We start from the raw sequence: 18,109 nt of genomic DNA, 5'->3' as shown, positions 1-18,109 counted from the left end.
GGTACACTAATTGCTCCCCTTATAACAGCCATGCCAGGTCTTGTTGTATGAAGATACAATATTATGAACTGATCTTCCCACTCCATCGTTGTCCAAATTAGTATTCATCAGAATTCTTTGTATGTGACCCCACTTAAAGTTTAGTATATCCAGCTATTAATAAACATAGTCTTAGGCAAAACACCTCTTACCCATTTAATTTTTCTTTCTGTAGTATGCACTTTGGGTTTAGGCTGTAACTTTGGAAACTTGGTGTTTCCCGTGCTGTGAGTTCTTTTCGTGAGACTCCATGCTTCCTATGGTTTTTATTAACTAGGCAGGCACACAAGACCTTTCTTTCCTTATAATTTTCAGTTTACTGTCAGTATCCATGACATAAATGCCAGTGTTCTCACTTAATTTAATAAAAATCTAATTTAGCTTTATTATCTCTCATATATTTCATTGCTCAATTGTATATCAGATTATTATAAAATGGTCTAACCAAGATCTTATGAAAAACTATACCCAGCATTTTATGAGCTTTCTAACCTTTATTATTCCCCAAATTACTAAATTCTCTCATTTGTTTAATATTGAGACACAATGACCTCTTTCTACAGACCGTTTCATTCAGCAGATTTGATGCTTCTTTTTTTTTTTTTATTAATGGTGTTCTTGGTTTGGTAGGGATTACTACAGAAGAAGGGATGTCTGATGGGTCCTTTATGGCCTTGTGTTTTTGCCTTTTAGATGTCAGCTATTGAAAACATGGCAGAGAAGCTAGAGAGCTTCAGTGCACTGAAACCTGAGGCCAGTGAACTTCTCCAGTCCGTCCCCTCCATGTTCAACTTCAGAGCGCCTCCCAATGCCCTCCCAGAGAACCTCCTGCGGAAAGGAAAAGAGCGCTATACCTGCAGGTAACTGCAAAGTTAGTCATGGCTGGCTTTCCGAAAACCTCCCCTCTGATTTCAAAGGCCCTCCTGCTGTTTGTTTTGGAAATTATTCATGATTGGATGATTAATAGAGACCATGATAGATCTCAGACACTTCAAAGTACTCTTTATTTAGTGAGATATAAAAATAGTGGTTTTAAAAACTTACTGTTAAATGAGAATTTTAACACAGGCCACTTGGTTGTGATAAATGAGGTTGGAAACCGTCCAAATATTATCTACTTGTTTCAGTTTGATATTTATGAGTTTTCTTTCACAGTTAATTATTTTCATTCAAAAGTAGAATACTACTCTCCTTAAGCATACATTTGTTAATTGTCATGCCATTGGTGGATAAGGTCGTTGAGGAAGGACGAATGAGGCCCACCAGTGAAGAAAGCTAGGGAATAAGTTCCGTGTTGCTCCTCAGGAAGACAAGAAAGCTTGTGTGTTGCTTCTGCTTTCTCTTTTTTAAAACAAAATAAATTATGCTTATAACTTCTGAATTGTCTTCAGAAATTCGTGGCATCTGACTCAGGCAAATCACTGTATCTGCTCTTTGGAAAACGTGTCACTCTGTTTCCAGAAGAGATTTCACAGGGACGCGCCTTGATGGATGAGGTCTTAGAATCTTGTCTGATCTGATAGCACTCAACGCACAGAGAGTTGTCACTGTGGTTAACGTGTAAAATGACTTGAAACATTTGAAATCTGTTTACATCCACCCAGAATCACAGACTCTTGTCATTTTTTTAAGCCTCTTGTCTGGTTCCATTTTGTGAACATAAAGATACAGAGTTAATAAAAAAGGCTTATGGGGGTCATCAGAACTAACGTCTGTGTTCATAAACTGCTTGCTTATGCATGATCAAATTCAACCAGCTCTCATAACGCAGCCTTCATTTGTAGAGTTATTTATATCTGTAGAATGGCTTTGTTGCAAATTTTAAATACCAAAGGCATGTGAGTTCCATGCAAAATTAATTAAATCAGGAATTAGCATCTGGCTTCTATGTAGCTTGAGTGAAATAAAATCAGTTGTGCTGACTTTCTCTCATAAACATCTTTTCATAACAGATACTGTGGCAAGATTTTCCCAAGGTCGGCGAACCTAACGCGGCACTTGCGAACCCATACAGGAGAGCAGCCTTACAGGTTTGACAATGGCTTTTACTAAATGTCTTGATAAGTATTATAATAATTAAAGTGCGCTCATTGCCACAATTTTAAAGGAAACTACTTTTGGGCGTGTCTGAATGTATGTGTCAGTTCAATTTTAAGTGAAAGAAGAATTAATTAATGACTAGGATAAAAATTAGAAAAGCCCTAATTTCTTTAATCACAGCTTCTGACATCTCAGTTCAAAAGTTCTAGCAGTGTCTCGTACAGAAGTGTTAAAAAAAAGGTTAGCCACTAAAAATTAATTTTAGTTCTCTTTTTTCTCAATAATTAGTGCTCTTTTAATTGAAATAATCACAATGCAGCCTTCTTCTCCAAACCTTCACTCTCTGCAAGGAGTTAACAGGTGTATTTCCTTGTTTTCCCAGCACAGTTGGGTTAGGGTCCACAGGTCTCTACAGGAGGTTAAAGGAATGAACCTTAAATCTGGGAGGAAAAAAATGTGGAACCTAGGGGTAGGACATGTAAAATAGGATATATTATAGGAAGAAGGGCACTTCCACCAACAATTTCTAAAGTACCTCTTAGCTTATTCTACTAAATGTCAAGATCAGCCACATGACACATTGGGGCATGTGTCTAATTTTAATATTACTGTTTACTAAAGAATGAAAATAATCAACATTCTCCCTTCCAGTTCTAAAATATAATCTACATTGTTTAATGTGCCATGCTTTGCACATAGTATTTAGGTACTCATAAATATTTCTTCAAAGACTGAATGTTATTTATCTTAAGTAATATTGTAATTTCATTCTGTTTTGAAATTTTTATGTGTTGCACGTGTAAAATTATTTTTGTCTGAATGTTCACTTTTTCATTAAAATAAATAAATAATTTATTAGGTTTCAAACACTTTTTCCATACAAGAATAAGAAAATGGGCAGACCGATACCTACTTGAAGATAACGGAAATTTTAGGAGAAAGCTAGAGGGACTTAAACTTAGAAAATAATAAAGTATTTTCTGGGATTCTTTGCTCTCCTGCAGGTTTTATTAGTCACTAATTATAAGTGGTAGTTATACTTTATATATGATAGGATGAACTTGATATAGTAAGTCTCAGAGAGATATAAAAATGGCAAGTTTTAAGTGATTTTGCTTTTTGAGAAAATTTTAGATCCCAGGAATTCTGTGTCAGTGAAAGGAAAGATTTCCACACTGACATTTCACCATGGCCAAAGACTTGGTGAGCAACTGTGGTACTAGGTGCACTTCACGCCTTCGCTGTACCTCAATTCAGCGGTGTTATTCTAACCCATATATTGTGCCATTATTGTGTGTATGTTTTTTAAAACACAAACCAAAATGTTGGCATAACCAGAGATCTTAATAATGTCCCCAGCTCCTCTGGTTCACAAGTGAACAAATTCAGATCCTCAGATACTGATCACCTCCTCCAATATTTGGCGCAGATAGATCCAGAATTAAAAGGCAGGCCTGGGGCTCTCACGCCAGGGATTTTATCTCATCCCAGGATCCCAAAGGCTCCCGTGACCCCAGCTTCTATCCACATTCCCAATAGTGTACTGCTCGTAATTGTGTTATGTGTTCATTTTAAGTATTTCTGGAACTTAAGCATTTAACCACCTACTAATTATTGGAGTAGAATGGAATGATTTTTTTTTTATTTTAAGAGCACTAAACTTTTGGGCCAAGATGTTAGCAAAGGAAAGATACAAAGTAACAGATAATTACTATCCTTATTGGCCAATTTTATTTACATTAGAGGGGATGATGTTTATTAGATTTGGAAAAGTCCCTTTTCATACAGGCAGAAAGTTGGAAGCATGTCAGAATCTAACTCTCTTCCTCACAATTTGTGTAGAAAATGTTTTGAGTGGAAATTTTTCTGAACGGTTTTTTGGGAGCATAAGTTTTCTCTATCAGTATTTCCTAGGTTGTTCTCCTCAGTACAACACAGCTGTGCTCACTGTACATGATTCTCATCACAGTGAGCCTCGGAGGCTGACAGAGTTGTTGCAGGGAAGGCCAGGACTCCATATATACATGGAGTCATATATATATATGGTGGGGCAAAGTAGGTTTCCAGTTGTGAGTATGAAGAAGAGTTCACTCTAGTACAATTTATTAATTATTGTATTCCATATGAACGACTGTGAACTTTTACTGTTCTCTCTGTTCTCAATATTTTTCAAAAGCAGAGACGAATGATGCCAGAATAGTTTTTGAAGGGGGAAAATTAAATCAGTCCTTGAGTTGGTTTTTTGATAGTAGGCCAAAGTCACTGGTAAAACAGATTTGTTTTCCCTACTGACCTAACTCGTCTTCTGGCATCACCTGGGGACAGCCATAGAAGCCCAAACATGCGGAATGGAATGGGGTGATTTTTTATGGAGAGCATGTGAACCACCGAGCCTGCATTCAGAAGTGGGAGGAGGGCTCTTCACACATGGAAGAATGAGTTAAAACTTTTCTGGATGCTAAGTTAAAAAATTTCCCTTAAAAGTTATCTGGAGAAAGTTGATTTTTTTGTGTGTGATTCAGGCAGTACACATACAAAAATACATAAACAAATAATGCAACCTTTACTTTAAGAAGCTAGAGAAATACTCCATAAATTACCACTTTTCTTCCTCGGTGATAAGAGCTGGGTGGGAGGGGGTTACAGTTTTATTTTAGGTCTAAAGGAGAACTTCAGAATATTAGCTAGCTAATATTAGATGCTTTCCTGAAAATCTGACCAGGTTCAGAACTGCCACACGCTTTTTAACAAAGATAGAAAAGGAAATTTTTCTATCTTTGGCTTGGAGAGGGGAGGTTAATGAAGGAAGACCTTTGTTTTTATTTCAAAAGGAGACTTTTGTGGCACTCTTACTTTCTTTTGTAGTAGTTTAAAAGTTAGCAAAAGGACTTGTGGGTCCTAATCACTACAGATGGTAAAACTCAGTATTTTTGGTACCAAACTATTCACATTTTTTCAGTTTTCAAAGTTTGGAGTGTTTATTGTTATTTTTGGAGAAGATAAATGAATTTCTTTTAGGATTAGCAATTGAGAAAGTGAATTTATTAAGAAATTATTTAATTAGACTGAAATTTGTAATAAAAATGATCTTTTTTCACTTTATCTGAAGAATTTGTGAGTTTGTTTCCTGATTGTTTGTTTTTTTAAAAATATTTTATTTATTTATTTTTTTAGGGAGGGAAGGGAGGGAGATAGAGAGAGAGAGGGAAACATCAATGTGCGGTTGCTGGGGGTTATGGCCTGCAACCCAGGAATGTACCCTGGCTGGGAATCGAACCTGGGACACTTTGGTTCCCAGCCTGCGCTCAATCCACTGAGCTACGCCAGCCAGGGCTTCCTGTTTGTTTATAATGCATTTAATTTTATTGTCCTTAGAAGATAAAACAATACCACTATTTCATAATGTTCTTAATTTTATGATGTTTATTTAAAATATTAAAATTGATTATCCTAATAAATTCGGGAGCAGTCAGATCACCAATATTGTATTATCATTTTTGTACAATATTGTCAAGTCATGAAAATCTTTAAAGCAATGAGTCCATTGGAGTTGAAATGTTGACTGTGTGAATAGTGTTCTGGCTTGTGCCTTTTCCTTAACATGTTGTTTTATAGGTGATAATTTCTGGATATTGGTTTTCCTGGTCTTCAGAAATAGCTTTTGAGTTGCCTACAAACCTCCTCTGTGTTTCTTTGGCAGATGCAAATACTGCGACAGGTCGTTTAGCATATCTTCCAACCTGCAGCGGCACGTCCGCAACATCCACAACAAGGAGAAGCCCTTCAAGTGTCACTTATGCGACAGGTGTTTCGGTCAGCAGACCAACCTGGACAGACACCTCAAGAAGCACGAGAATGGCAACATGTCTGGTAGGCAGTTGGTCGGTCGTGTGTTGAGGAGAGGATGTTCTTTTCTTAATTGAAAAGATTATCTTGCTTTTCTCACTCCACTTCACTTTCTCTCTTGCATCAGATCCTATTGTGAAAATTCGCAGCGTGTTTTCCTTGAGATTTTAGAGTGATTTTGAGATCTTAGAGCCTTATTTGAATTATCTTTTATTCTCCTGGACTCATCTCAATGGGCAGTCTGAAAGAGGGCCATGACCCAAGCTCACAGGAGACGTAAATCAAGATTTCCCAAATTGCGGGGAACAGTCTTCCCACCCAGTCACACAGAATGTGGCCCCCGGGAGCGGCAGGCTTCCCAGAGTGCGGCACCAGAATACGAGGTTCTGAATATTGACCGAAATACCATGGCTGCTTTGCAGAATGTCTGGAGTTTGGAAAACCTCTCCAGGGTGATGACTTTTTTTAGAGATTAGTGACAGAAGATTATGGACATGATCAGAGTAACCCATAGCAAATGACAGTAGAGGGGGGTTTGGGTCACAAATTCTGATGTAGAATTAAGTTTTTAATAATTTAAGTTTGTTAGACAAAAATCTTCCCTTACCCCAGACCTATCAGCACATAATTAGCAGAAGAGGTGGTGGGTTTTCTTGCCTTTGGCTTCTGATAGTTAGAAAATGAGCCATTAACTGGCACTTACCTGCTGGCATATGTGTTGGGAGCTGCCTTGTGCGGCCACAATTTGTCTCCAGATAATTAAGAAAGTGACTTGGGGGTGGGAGGAAGGGATGAGTGTAAAGGTCAGGAAAAGAGGTTTTAAGAACAGACAAATGGTGGACTTATACAAAGTATAAATCTTTACTTAAAAATGTATTTTTAATGACCCCTTCCTCCACTGTACAGGCACACTGCTTATGGCCATGGAGGGCTACTACTTAGAGCTATATACTGTTCATTTCCCTCAAGGCCAAAGATCTGAGGATCATGGTTTAAAAATATCAGACTTTAGAGACAAAAGTCTAATCCAATATGCAAAACTGGTTATATTTTCTAACACTGTACTCCCTTACAGTATACCATCAAAATTTTCTAGTTACAATTATTTCAGAAATAAGTTAGATAAATTAAAAATGTAATGTATCATAGATGAATACTTATTTGTTGACCCAGGTTAGAATTTTACGAAACTGAGGGAAGTTCTAACCTTTTGGTTTTGCATCTGGACTATTCTGATGAACTATTAAATTGTAGATGTTCTGTGGGCAAGATAACAGTCACAGCATGGAGTGACTGTTAAAGTTTGACCACATATAAAGTGTTTACAGTGGTGTAAATTTATGGGAACCATGCAACAATCTGATCGTGCAGGTATTATGATTCTAATATTTTTTAGGTAAAGAAGCTGAATGCCCTCCAGTAATGCCCTCTTACTACTGTACACAGTCTGCCCGTGGCTTAGCCCACCACGTCAGAATGCAGAATTTTCAGCATGTTTTCAGTTTTGGGGGGCAACATACTGTAGCACAGGAGCAGTAAACACATGCTGACAGCAACCAGGCCTGGGTGGTTTCCCTGGCCCAGTCCATTTCAGTCCTCTCTCTGAACTGCCTCACCTCTCTCCTCGGAATGAACAAAACCTTCCCCTGTCACAGAGGGAATGGGAGGAAGCTAGTGGGAGAAATAGCACCTTTGGGACACTGGGCATCCCGATTCCAAGGGACTTTCACTGGCATGTGTGTTATGATAAATTAGGATTATTAATGTTCAAAAGAGCTTGTTTTAGGAAACACCACTGATCCAATGGAAAAAAAATGTGATTTAAAATAAGTTGCCGTATAAATAATAGTCTTTTTCACATAAGGCCTCCTCTCCCCTCAGGTACGGCAACGTCGTCGCCTCATTCTGAACTGGAAAGTACAGGTGCGATTCTCGATGACAAAGAAGATGCTTACTTCACAGAAATCAGAAATTTCATCGGGAATAGCAACCACAGCAGCCAGTCTCCCCGGAACACGGAGGAGAGGTAAAGCTGGTTTGTAAACTCTGATTTCTGAAATGAATATGTTTTCAGATACATTTTCTGCATTTGTTTTTGTGATACTACTATTGCTCCTACCACCAAGGGCTGGTTTTTATCTAGGGATTAAGTACTAAATGGTCTTCTAAGCACTTTACATGTATTAATTCATTTCATTGTCTTAGAAACCTAAGAGATATCAACCATTATTATGCCATTTTATCTTTGAAGGAATGGAGCTATCGGAGGGGAAAAACTTGCCAGTGGTCACCTAAGTGATAAGTGGGATTCAGCCTGGGTTCTCTGACTCCAGGGCCCCAGGCCTTTACCACCAGTCTGTTCTGCCTCTGCTGATGCTAATTAGAATCTTTTATCAAAACTTGCCAAGTATAGAAGGAAACAACACCAGAGGGGTTCATTAGAATCACTGGTCAGCAGTGGTAACTATTATGTATTGTGTGTTGTATATAGTACAGATAATATATGACTATACTCTATGATTATATGTGTGAATTATAGATCTGTATATAATTAAATATCTATATATACATGTATAATGTTCAATGGGGTATAATGATTGATCATTACATACATGTCTTCAGAAACCACTTGAGACTTCTTAATAAGGTTCTGTCACCACCTTGTATGCTGTCCAGGGGATGCTCGTAGGGTTCTGGCACGTTTGTTTCAGTGGGTGTGATCAGCCTTACTTTCAGTTACCCAGGCACTGGGTCCCCCATGTCGTCATCAACGTCAAGCACATAGGGCTCAATTCGTAAAGAAAAACTTTTAATGCTGCCAGGTATAACAACACTTCGCTAATGTTTTTATTTCATATGATGTTAATGAAACATTATTTTATGAAAACTCCTGGATTTTTCTTTCCTGTACATTATAAATAAATAGTTGATATTGAGAACTAGATTTTTCTAAACATAACTATCCAATGGCCTGTTAAAATAAAATGCTACATTGTACCTTTTAAAGTAATATGGAATTAGTTAATAAAAACACCATTACTTTTCATTACATAAGTATTAGTGTTCTCTATTTTTGATGCTATTAAAAGTCAAAATTAATTACTTCAGATAACTTTCTTATTAAGGCAAGCTTCAAGTAAACAATATTTCCCAAGGTAACATTGAAATATATAATCACTTCTGCCCTTCAACTTGTATATACGTGTGCATCAAAGGAGAGGGAAAAAGGGGTGATCTGCTATTGCATGCCCCTTGCCAGCCTCTAAAAAATGCAGTTGGATTTATTTTTCCCTCTGCTCACCTTTGGGGAGGGAGGTGTGCATGTGTGTGTGTGAGAGAGAGAAAGAAAATGAGGAAGATAATCAGAAATACAAAGTAGTGATAGCAAGTAGGAAAGATGACAGTCTTACATTTTGATAATGGTATTTACATTATCAAAAAACCCATCATTTGGGTTCTAATTTGCCTATTCAGATTTCCTATCCCTTAATTGGAGGTCCGTGAACCTTACAGCGGCAACATCTGGCTTCAACATGTCTAAACAGCACAGAAGGAAGAAGGTTGAGTCATCTAACTTTCCCCCTCATCTCCTATCAGACTACTTTTGATGAATAATTTATCCCCCCCAAAATTGCCACATTTGAAAGCATAATTAACAAATAGGTTTTCTTAATCATGTTGCCTTTGTTACTTTTGGTTTTCATCCATGCACTCTTTTGTTCTTCTACCTTTTTCTTTCATTTTTTTAAATAACAATTTCTATTCATTAAGCCAACAAGTTGGCAGTGTAACTGGAAACTAATAATTTATGCCTGTGCAAAACATGTTTTCGTCATTCTTTGATAAAAGAGGTTACGAGATTGGTTGTATAAAAAACTTAATGTTGATGTGACTTGCTGGTTAAGTGGATTTTTACTGCATGCGTTTCTCACACCCAAGATTGTTTTATGTAACTATTTTTTTTTTTTACCCTGGGGAATCTTTTTTTTTTTAATGTGGAAAAGTGATGGGTTTATCACTGGTATCTAATTTTCCATAATCTGAAAAATAGTTACATTAAGTGTGAAAATTGTACATGACTGTAACAATAACTTAACAGTCTCAGCAAGTTTTCTAGATTAGTAAATAAGTAAAGAAGCTAGACAAAATGGAAAGATTCTGAGTGGCCTGGGAATCAGGACATATGGATGCCTATTAGGTTTAACTCCCAACAAGCTTTCTGAATGTGGGCCAGTGTCTTAACTTCCCTGATCATATACCTTTGAAGGAAGATGGTTAGGCGAAGATATTCTCTGGTATGAAACATTTATAATTATTTTGTAACTCAATTTCAACTTTTAAATCTTAGCATGAAATTTAATTTACACATGTTTTGATGTTTACTTTAAAGCTTGAAAGTTTATCCTAGTTTTATAAATGTTCTCAGATGTGTTAAATTAGGATGTCTATGTGATTAAACTCTTTTTATGATTAAACTTCTGAGTCACATATTGCAGTCCTTGTAACCACAAACTAAAAAATTACAAATGACATTTAAAATATAATAGTCTTTTTATCATTATATTTGACATGCTTGCTAAGGAAGTTTCAAAAGGTATTTGTCCAATTACATTTTTAGGTCATTTCCCACCCCGATGTTATCGTGGGGTAAAGGAACACTTTTTACACTTAGGCCATCAGGGATAATTTGAAAATGGGACGTGCGGGTGAGCCCTCAGTCACTTCCGAGTCTTAGATGTCTAAGTGGCGCAAAACCACCGGCATCACCCAGAAACGTCTAATACTGGTTGGTCCTTGGCAGCGACCTTAACATTTTTTTGAACTCTTAGATTCACTTTAGGCATGTGTGTTGAAGCTTTTGTCAGTATTGCACCAGGATATGAGTTTTCCAGAAATCTATTCATTTAAATGGTGGGTACTTATGTGGTGATCCAGTAACGTTCTGTACAGAAAGCACGGTGCGCTTTTGATATCATGTGTAGCAGCACCATTTATCAGGCACAGGCCTGATAAGGGATAGGAGACTGAGATTGTGTGTACAGTTCTACTGGAGGTTCCATTTATCATCTGAATAAACACACACTTATTTTTTCCTTCGTTTTTTTATTGGTCAGGTTGCATTATTTTCCCATGGTTGCCATAAAGCATACACAATCAAAAATTACTGTAGAAGTATTAAAAATCCAAACTCTTGTTAGGCATGACAGTAACGCTGAATGCATGTTTAAATGTGAAACCAACAACTGGACCTTTTTCTTTTGTATGCTTTTGAAAGAATGAATGGCAGTCACTTTAAGGATGAAAAGGCTTTAGTGACCAGTCAAAACTCAGATTTACTGGATGATGAAGAAGTGGAAGATGAGGTGTTGTTAGATGAGGAGGACGAAGACAATGATATTACTGGAAAAGCGGGAAAGGACCCAGTGACGAGTCATTTACATGAAGGAAACCCTGAGGATGACTATGAAGAAACCAGCGCGCTGGAGATGGGTTGCAAGACGTCCCCGGTGAGGTAAGTGCCTTGGGCAACAGTAAACAAGCAAGAGTAGATACATATGGTTGTAGTTCTCCTGCTTCCCTCTTCCAGTAGAGCAGGATTTTAGGTGATGAGCAATTTGTGGGTAATGAATCATAAAAATTGAATTTGAATTAGCAAAGCGCACACAGTGGCTTAAGTTTAAATAGATGAAAATAAGGTGGCCATCAACAGAACCCACAAGCATATGTGCACACATCGGTGTTTGTGGAACTCTGTTCAACCTTGGGTAGGAAGGAGAGATGAAAATTACACAAGGGCACAATCATTTGTTTAGACTTTACCTAAAAATCTCAAAGAAAAATAGATTTCAACATTACCTAATTCATTCAGTCTGGTGTGTTATTAGTCAAATATTATTGAGATAAATCTCACTTCACTTGATTTGTATGTGATCTCTATAGATGATAGATTTTTTCATGGAAAAATTAACCAAATAGTTAAATGGATGAGAGTATTATACTTTCCTATGGATAGTGGGTGCTATCTAAATGTTACCATAAGTAGCAATGATACACGTATGAATTCTGTCTCAGTACTGCATTGCTGATTTCACATGTCGTTGACTTGACTTCTTTATCTCAAATACATGCTTTCTTTAGTTATGAAAAAAAATCTTGAAAGAAGTATATTTTAAGATATAATACTTGTAAACCTTTTAAAGCACCCAATACTTGATGCATGCTACTTTATACTGCAAATTTAACATTCAACAACTGTATAGATTCAAATGAAAAGTGATTTGGTTGCATAATAAACTGAAGAAGAAAAAAAAATCCTCTGTGCTTTCCCATTGGTTCATTTTAGGTATAAAGAGGAAGAATACAAAATTGGACTTTCTGCTCTAGATCATATAAGGCACTTCACAGATAGCCTCAAAATGAGGAAAATGGAAGATAATCAATATACTGAAGCTGAGCTCTCTTCTTTTAGTACTTCCCATGTGCCAGAGGAACTTAAACAGCCGTTACACAGAAAGTCCAAATCACAGGTACATGTTTTCCAGCAGTATAGCATCATGGTGACATTGTGCCTTTGATGCCCAAAGGCAGCTCTGCTGTGTTTGCAGTATTCCAGAATCTGCACAGGTTCAGATGCTTTACTCAGAGTGTTCAAATCCTTACTCTCTATGACCGAATACAAAATAGTTAACCAGCACCGCAGTTCACGTGGCTGCAGTCTGCACAGAAACGCTGTGACAAACCCTGTTCTATAAATCACTCCCTTATCTCGCAGCTCCCTGACTCCTATATTGACAGTCCCCAGTGTTCGCCTGCACCTACCTGTGTATTATATCAGAAATATTTTCTAATTGCTTCGTGTCTGTAGTTTTTGTCAAATTAATTCTAGTTTAAGATTTTTGGAAAGTGAATTCTGCCTTCTCTCTCTTTTTGTTCTTTCTATATATTGTTAATTTACAAGTCATTTAATTATAGAATTTAGGAGTAAACTGAAAATCAGAGATGAAGTCAGTTACCAAAAGTGTGCAGCGATTTAAAGGCAGATGTGGAAATAAAATGTATCATTTTTTATTGAATTAATTAATGGGTGGTGCCCAGTTCATTGGGTTCTGCAGCATTCTGTCAACACTGTGGTAACTAAAGTAAATCTATTTAAGGATCCATTAATACCAATTAAAAGAGCTGCAGTTCTTTTATCACAGAAGAAGGAAGTCAGTGCTTTCTGCATGATATCCACACTCAACCAGATGGTTTTTTCAGGTCAATTGAAAAAAAAAGAAACTTCCTGTTACAACCATATTCGTTGGTCATTTTGGCCTGATTGGTTGATTCACTAGTCCATTTTGGAGGTGGCTTGATATATTAAACTATGTGACCATATTGACTTATACATTTGGAAATGATTACCTATTTGGCTGAGAGGTTTTGGGCTGGTCTTAGAACAAATATGGTCATATCTCCCCATTAAGGTGGGGAAAATATTTTGCCAATGGGATAATATAAGTTTTTAATATAATTTAATCCAGTAAAAACTCTAAGATATAACATGTATGGTAATAGGCAAAATAAATGTTCTTCCTGAATTAAAGTAAAAGCAACCAGCCACAACACTGGAGTTGCCAAGCTCCATGAACTTGAGAACAGTGTGTTATGACTGTAGGTACCATTTTCTCACCGGAAAGTGGGTGAGTGGAGAAGATAGCTAAGGTCCCTTCCTGCTGGATGAGTCAATGGGATAAACATGTATCACTCTGTTTCTAACATTAAAAAGAAACTAGTCAGAGTAGATACCTCATTTTCACTTAGAGGCAACCAGAAGAGGTAACCAGTATATTTTTAAACTCCCGATTGGCCATTCTTCCATCCTTGTTGATTTTAAAATTTTTAATAATTATTCCACTAAAATACTTCTCATTATAAGACACAATACCTAAAAATTCCTAAACTGTTAGAAATGAATAGAAAGCAGAAGGACCTGAAAACCTAGAGATAATTGATATGATATATTTTAATACCAGCTTTTTTTTTAATAGATTTTATTTATTTTCTTTTAGACAGAGGGGAAGGGAGGTAAAAAGCGGGGGAGAGAAACATCAATGTGTGGTTGCTTCTCATGTGCCTCCCACTAGGGACCTGGCCCACAACCCAGGCATGTGCCCTAGACTAGGAATCAAACCAGCGACACTTTGATTATCAGGCTGGCACTCAACCACTGAGCCACACCAGCCAGGGCTAGTACCAGCTTTTTGACATAAAATCCATGCCCAGCTGAGCTAACAATTACCATCGCAAGAAATTATAGCATTTTGCAATCCTGGCTCATATTGGTATTGTTGCTTGATAATGTCATATTTATCAGCTCAAAAATGGTCAGGCCTTTTTGCAAACTGACTTTCATTCATGAGGCTCTCTCCACTTAACTCGATTATCGTTAACTTTCAGTTATGTGCTGGCAGCTTATCCTCATGCATGAAAATGCTTATTTCCTTTGAGTACCAAAAGGCACAGATATTGTTTGTCATTTTCTATAATATGAATAGATTTAGATGCTTTACTTGAAACATTTATGTATTTACTTTGTGATGTTTATAGTGATTGAATCCCAAGTAATTGACCAACACAATAATGGCTACATTCTATCTGTAATCTCTGCAAAATTTTAACCTACAAAAATAATTTCATGATTATAGGTAAACTGAGCTAAGCACTATATGTAAGTTAGTGCTTATAATTCCCCCACAACCCTTGAGCAAGTTTTTGTTATTATTATCCCTATTTTATATGAGGAAGGTGACCTTGAAAGGTTAAGAAGCTTGCCAAAGGTCACCCAGCTAGTTGAGGTTAGAAGCCAGGATTAAAACTCAGGATTCCCAAATTTTTTCTGTATCTCCTTTCAGGTTCCCAAATATCGGAATGGGTTTTGTTAAAAACCATTTCATAATAGTTTTTATCTTGATTTCTGAAAGTGGGAACATAATTAGAATAGATAGTTTAATTTCTATGCGCCTTTCATTCTCACTTTATACCAAGGACAGGGACTCTATATTATCTATCCTTGGTTCCTTGGGTCCTAGCACGGTGCCTGGAATAGAGTGGAAGCTTAAGAAATATTTGTTATATATCTGCTGAGATCCAGATAGGCAAATGGTAGAGGTCCAGAAGGCAAATCGCATACATAAAAGTCAAATGTGTACATTTAGAGCAATGACCCAGCAAATCAAAATCAGCCTGCAAGGGCAGATTTTCTAACTGAATGCCATGATTAAGGAAGAAACCACAGACCAGCCACATGTCTCAGCATGACTCCCAGAGATGAAATTCTGCTTAACAACAGAGGCATTTTGTCTTTGTTTACAGACAGTGGAATGTCTTTGGCAGGACTTTAATGATTCCACTTCAGCAGCATTTTGACAAGCCAGTTTAGCAATGGATGAGACCAACAATAGCAAATCAACAGTGAAAAGTTCACTCCCAAGTCAAGACCAAACATTTCATTTGAATATTTTCCTTGGCAGCAAGTGGGGGATTCGCTGCACAGTCATTTAGAATGTGACATGATAATAGGGAAGAAAGAGCACTTCCTCCCAGGGCCCCTCCCCGTACCTCCTGCTTGCAGACGCCGGAGCACAAGTGGGTCAGCACGCAGTGGGGCCTGGCGTTTGGTTTTATTTTTTGGTAGAGCTGACTTGATCTATCTCAACTTTCAAGGTCGTTGGGTGTCAGCACTGAATATTTCAGTCATGCAAGGGAACTGGAAAAGGAATACTGGATCAAAAGTTGGGCAGAAACAAGTTTTAATTATGCCTCCTCCACTAACTAGTTGAGTGACTTTGGACAAGTCATTTCACCCTCGGTGCTCTCAGTTATAAAGTGCAGGAGTCCATTGGACCTTTTTTCCCAGTAGACCACAGTGCTGTCAAAGCAGGCCTATCTCTTACTCATATTTGCAGTTTTCATCACAATCACAGTGTGATATTTTTTGGTGAGTCGAAGGTGTGCATGAATAGTGGATGCATGATTTATTTATCGTTGCCGGGGGCTGCGGGGAGGTGACTACTGTTTCTTAATGGAGGCACTGCTGACATGTTGGGTAGGCTAATTAATGCTTTGTTCTGTAGATCATGCCACTGATTTGGTGCCTAGGCTAGCAGCGAATCCACATTATAACACACACACACACACACCCCCCACACCCCACACTTTTCCAAACATACCCATGAGGGGCGCTCCTACTCAGAAGCCCTTCTCTTTCTAACATTCACCAGTAGTGTTCTTCAAATCACAAGTGATGTTTTTCAAATGCCATTTACCGAATGTCTCCTTTTTACCCAGGCGTATGCTATGATGTTGTCATTGTCTGAGAAGGAGTCCCTCCATTCCACATCCCACAGTTCTTCCAACGTCTGGCACAGTATGGCAAGGGCTGCCGCGGAATCCAGTGCCATCCAGTCCATAAGCCACGTATGACATTACCAAGGTTGACCGGAGTGGGACCAAGTCCGACAGTAGCATGGCTCTTTCATGTAGAACTATTTAAAAGACTGCTGAGCAGAATGCCTTAGAAACCCGAAGGGTCACTCATTTAAAGTCTGGTGACCTTAAACTGAATGATTAAAAAAAAAAAGAAAGAAAGCAAAAGAAAGAAAGAAAAAAGAAACTATTTATTCTCGATATTTTGTTTTGCACAGCAAAGGCAGCTGCTGACTTCTGGAGGATCGATGCGACGTGAAGTGATACAATGAATACGAAACACTTGCTGGGGAAAAGGCATCTTCCAGTTCACCCTGCCCTAGGGAGCAGGTGGGGGACGGGGCAGTGGAGAGGGCAGCGTTGGTAGGAATGGACATGCCATAGAAACTGAGTTCTCTTTTGTACAAGATCACCTGACACATGATTGGGAACAGTTGCTTTTAATTACAGATTTAATTTTTTTCTTTGTTATTAAAGTTTTATGTAATTTAACCCTTTGAAGATGGAAGTAGTTGGATGAAATGCACACTCGATTATTATAGAAACTGATAACAGGGAGTACTTGTTTCCCATTAACTTTTGCCTTCTTAAGTACATTGTTTAAAATTAGGGAGAAAGGGTATGTGTATATTGTAAACTATGGATGTTCAGTGCTCACAGAGGTGAAGTCAGTGAAGTAACCTGTTCATCACCAGTATCACTGTACCACTACTACACTAATAAATGTTTGCCAAATCCTTGTAAGAACATCTTTATTTTAGACAATCATGTCACTGTTTTTTTAATGTTTAATTTTTTTGTGTGTTGCGTGTATCATGTATTTATTTGTTGGCAAACTATTGTTTGTTGATTAAAATAGCACTGTTCCAGTCAGCCACTACTTTCTGACATCAGAGGCACGGCCCCCTTCCGAATTCCAAAGGACCAAGGTGACACGACCTGTGGGGGGGGTGCCCGATGGTGTCTGGCTTTTCGTAACATTCCTTTTGTTGTTGTTGTTGTTTTGTTTTCCTTCTTAATGAGCTAAATACGAATAGATGCAACTTAGTTTTTGTAATACTGAAATTGATTCGATTGTATAAACGATTATAATTTCTTTCATGAGAGCATGATTCTTCTGATTAAAAACTGTACCCCATATTTTATGCTGGTTGTCTGCAAGCTCGTGCGATGTTATGTTCATGTTAATCCTATTTGTAAAATGAAGTGTTCCAGACCTTCTGTTAAAAGAGAGACGTGAATAACAGACTGTATCCAGTTATTTTGCCCTTTATCGAGGAACCAGATTTGTTTTTCTTTTTGTTTATAATCTCATTTTGAAATAATCGGCAAGTTGAGGTACTTTCTTCAAATGCTTTGTACAATATAAACTGTTATGCCTTTCAGTGCATTACTATGGGAGGAGCAACTAAAAAAATAAAGACTTACAAAAATGGTTATTTTTCCCACTGTGTGGTATTTTCCCTTCTCATGCAATTTTAGTTTTCCTTTGGGACCCAATGATTTAAAGATAGGACGTCTGGGGCCTTGAGGCCCTACCGGATACATGGAACGTGGAGAATGCTGGTGTTGTTTTGAGATGACCGAGGGATAGCCCCTGGCCCAGAAGGAGTTGGGGTATCTCCTGCCCTTCGTTCCGAACTTTCTCACATGGTGTGCAGTCAGTGCTCACGTGCAGCACTGCATGTCCTCGGTACCACCCCCATGGCCAGGGCAC

General features: G+C 37.8%; 1 protein-coding gene across 9 annotated transcripts in view; it reads left to right on the top strand.

Moving 5' to 3' along the window:
- Window positions 1-17,831, top strand: part of MECOM (MDS1 and EVI1 complex locus) — a 551,819-nt gene extending 533,988 nt beyond the window's left edge. For 8 of the 9 annotated variants that reach the window (XM_036017645.1, XM_028504501.2, XM_036017647.1 and 5 more), the window contains 7 exons: window positions 733-899; window positions 1,992-2,069; window positions 5,780-5,949; window positions 7,807-7,951; window positions 11,201-11,437; window positions 12,269-12,452; window positions 16,255-17,831. In XM_036017645.1, coding sequence (XP_035873538.1) covers window positions 733-899; window positions 1,992-2,069; window positions 5,780-5,949; window positions 7,807-7,951; window positions 11,201-11,437; window positions 12,269-12,452; window positions 16,255-16,389 — 1,116 coding nt within the window. In that variant the 3' untranslated portion in view covers window positions 16,390-17,831. The remainder of the gene's footprint in view (window positions 1-732; window positions 900-1,991; window positions 2,070-5,779; window positions 5,950-7,806; window positions 7,952-11,200; window positions 11,438-12,268; window positions 12,453-16,254) is intronic. The other variant, XM_036017648.1, reaches the window with a different exon arrangement.
- Window positions 17,832-18,109: the final 278 nt, after the last annotated feature.

The sequence above is a fragment of the Phyllostomus discolor genome, chromosome 2 (genome assembly GCF_004126475.2).
Source record: "Phyllostomus discolor isolate MPI-MPIP mPhyDis1 chromosome 2, mPhyDis1.pri.v3, whole genome shotgun sequence".
In the NCBI taxonomy this organism is placed as follows: Eukaryota; Metazoa; Chordata; class Mammalia; order Chiroptera; family Phyllostomidae; genus Phyllostomus; species Phyllostomus discolor.
The sequence above is the reverse complement of the archived record's forward strand: the minus strand, read 5'-3'. Positions and strand labels throughout refer to the sequence as shown.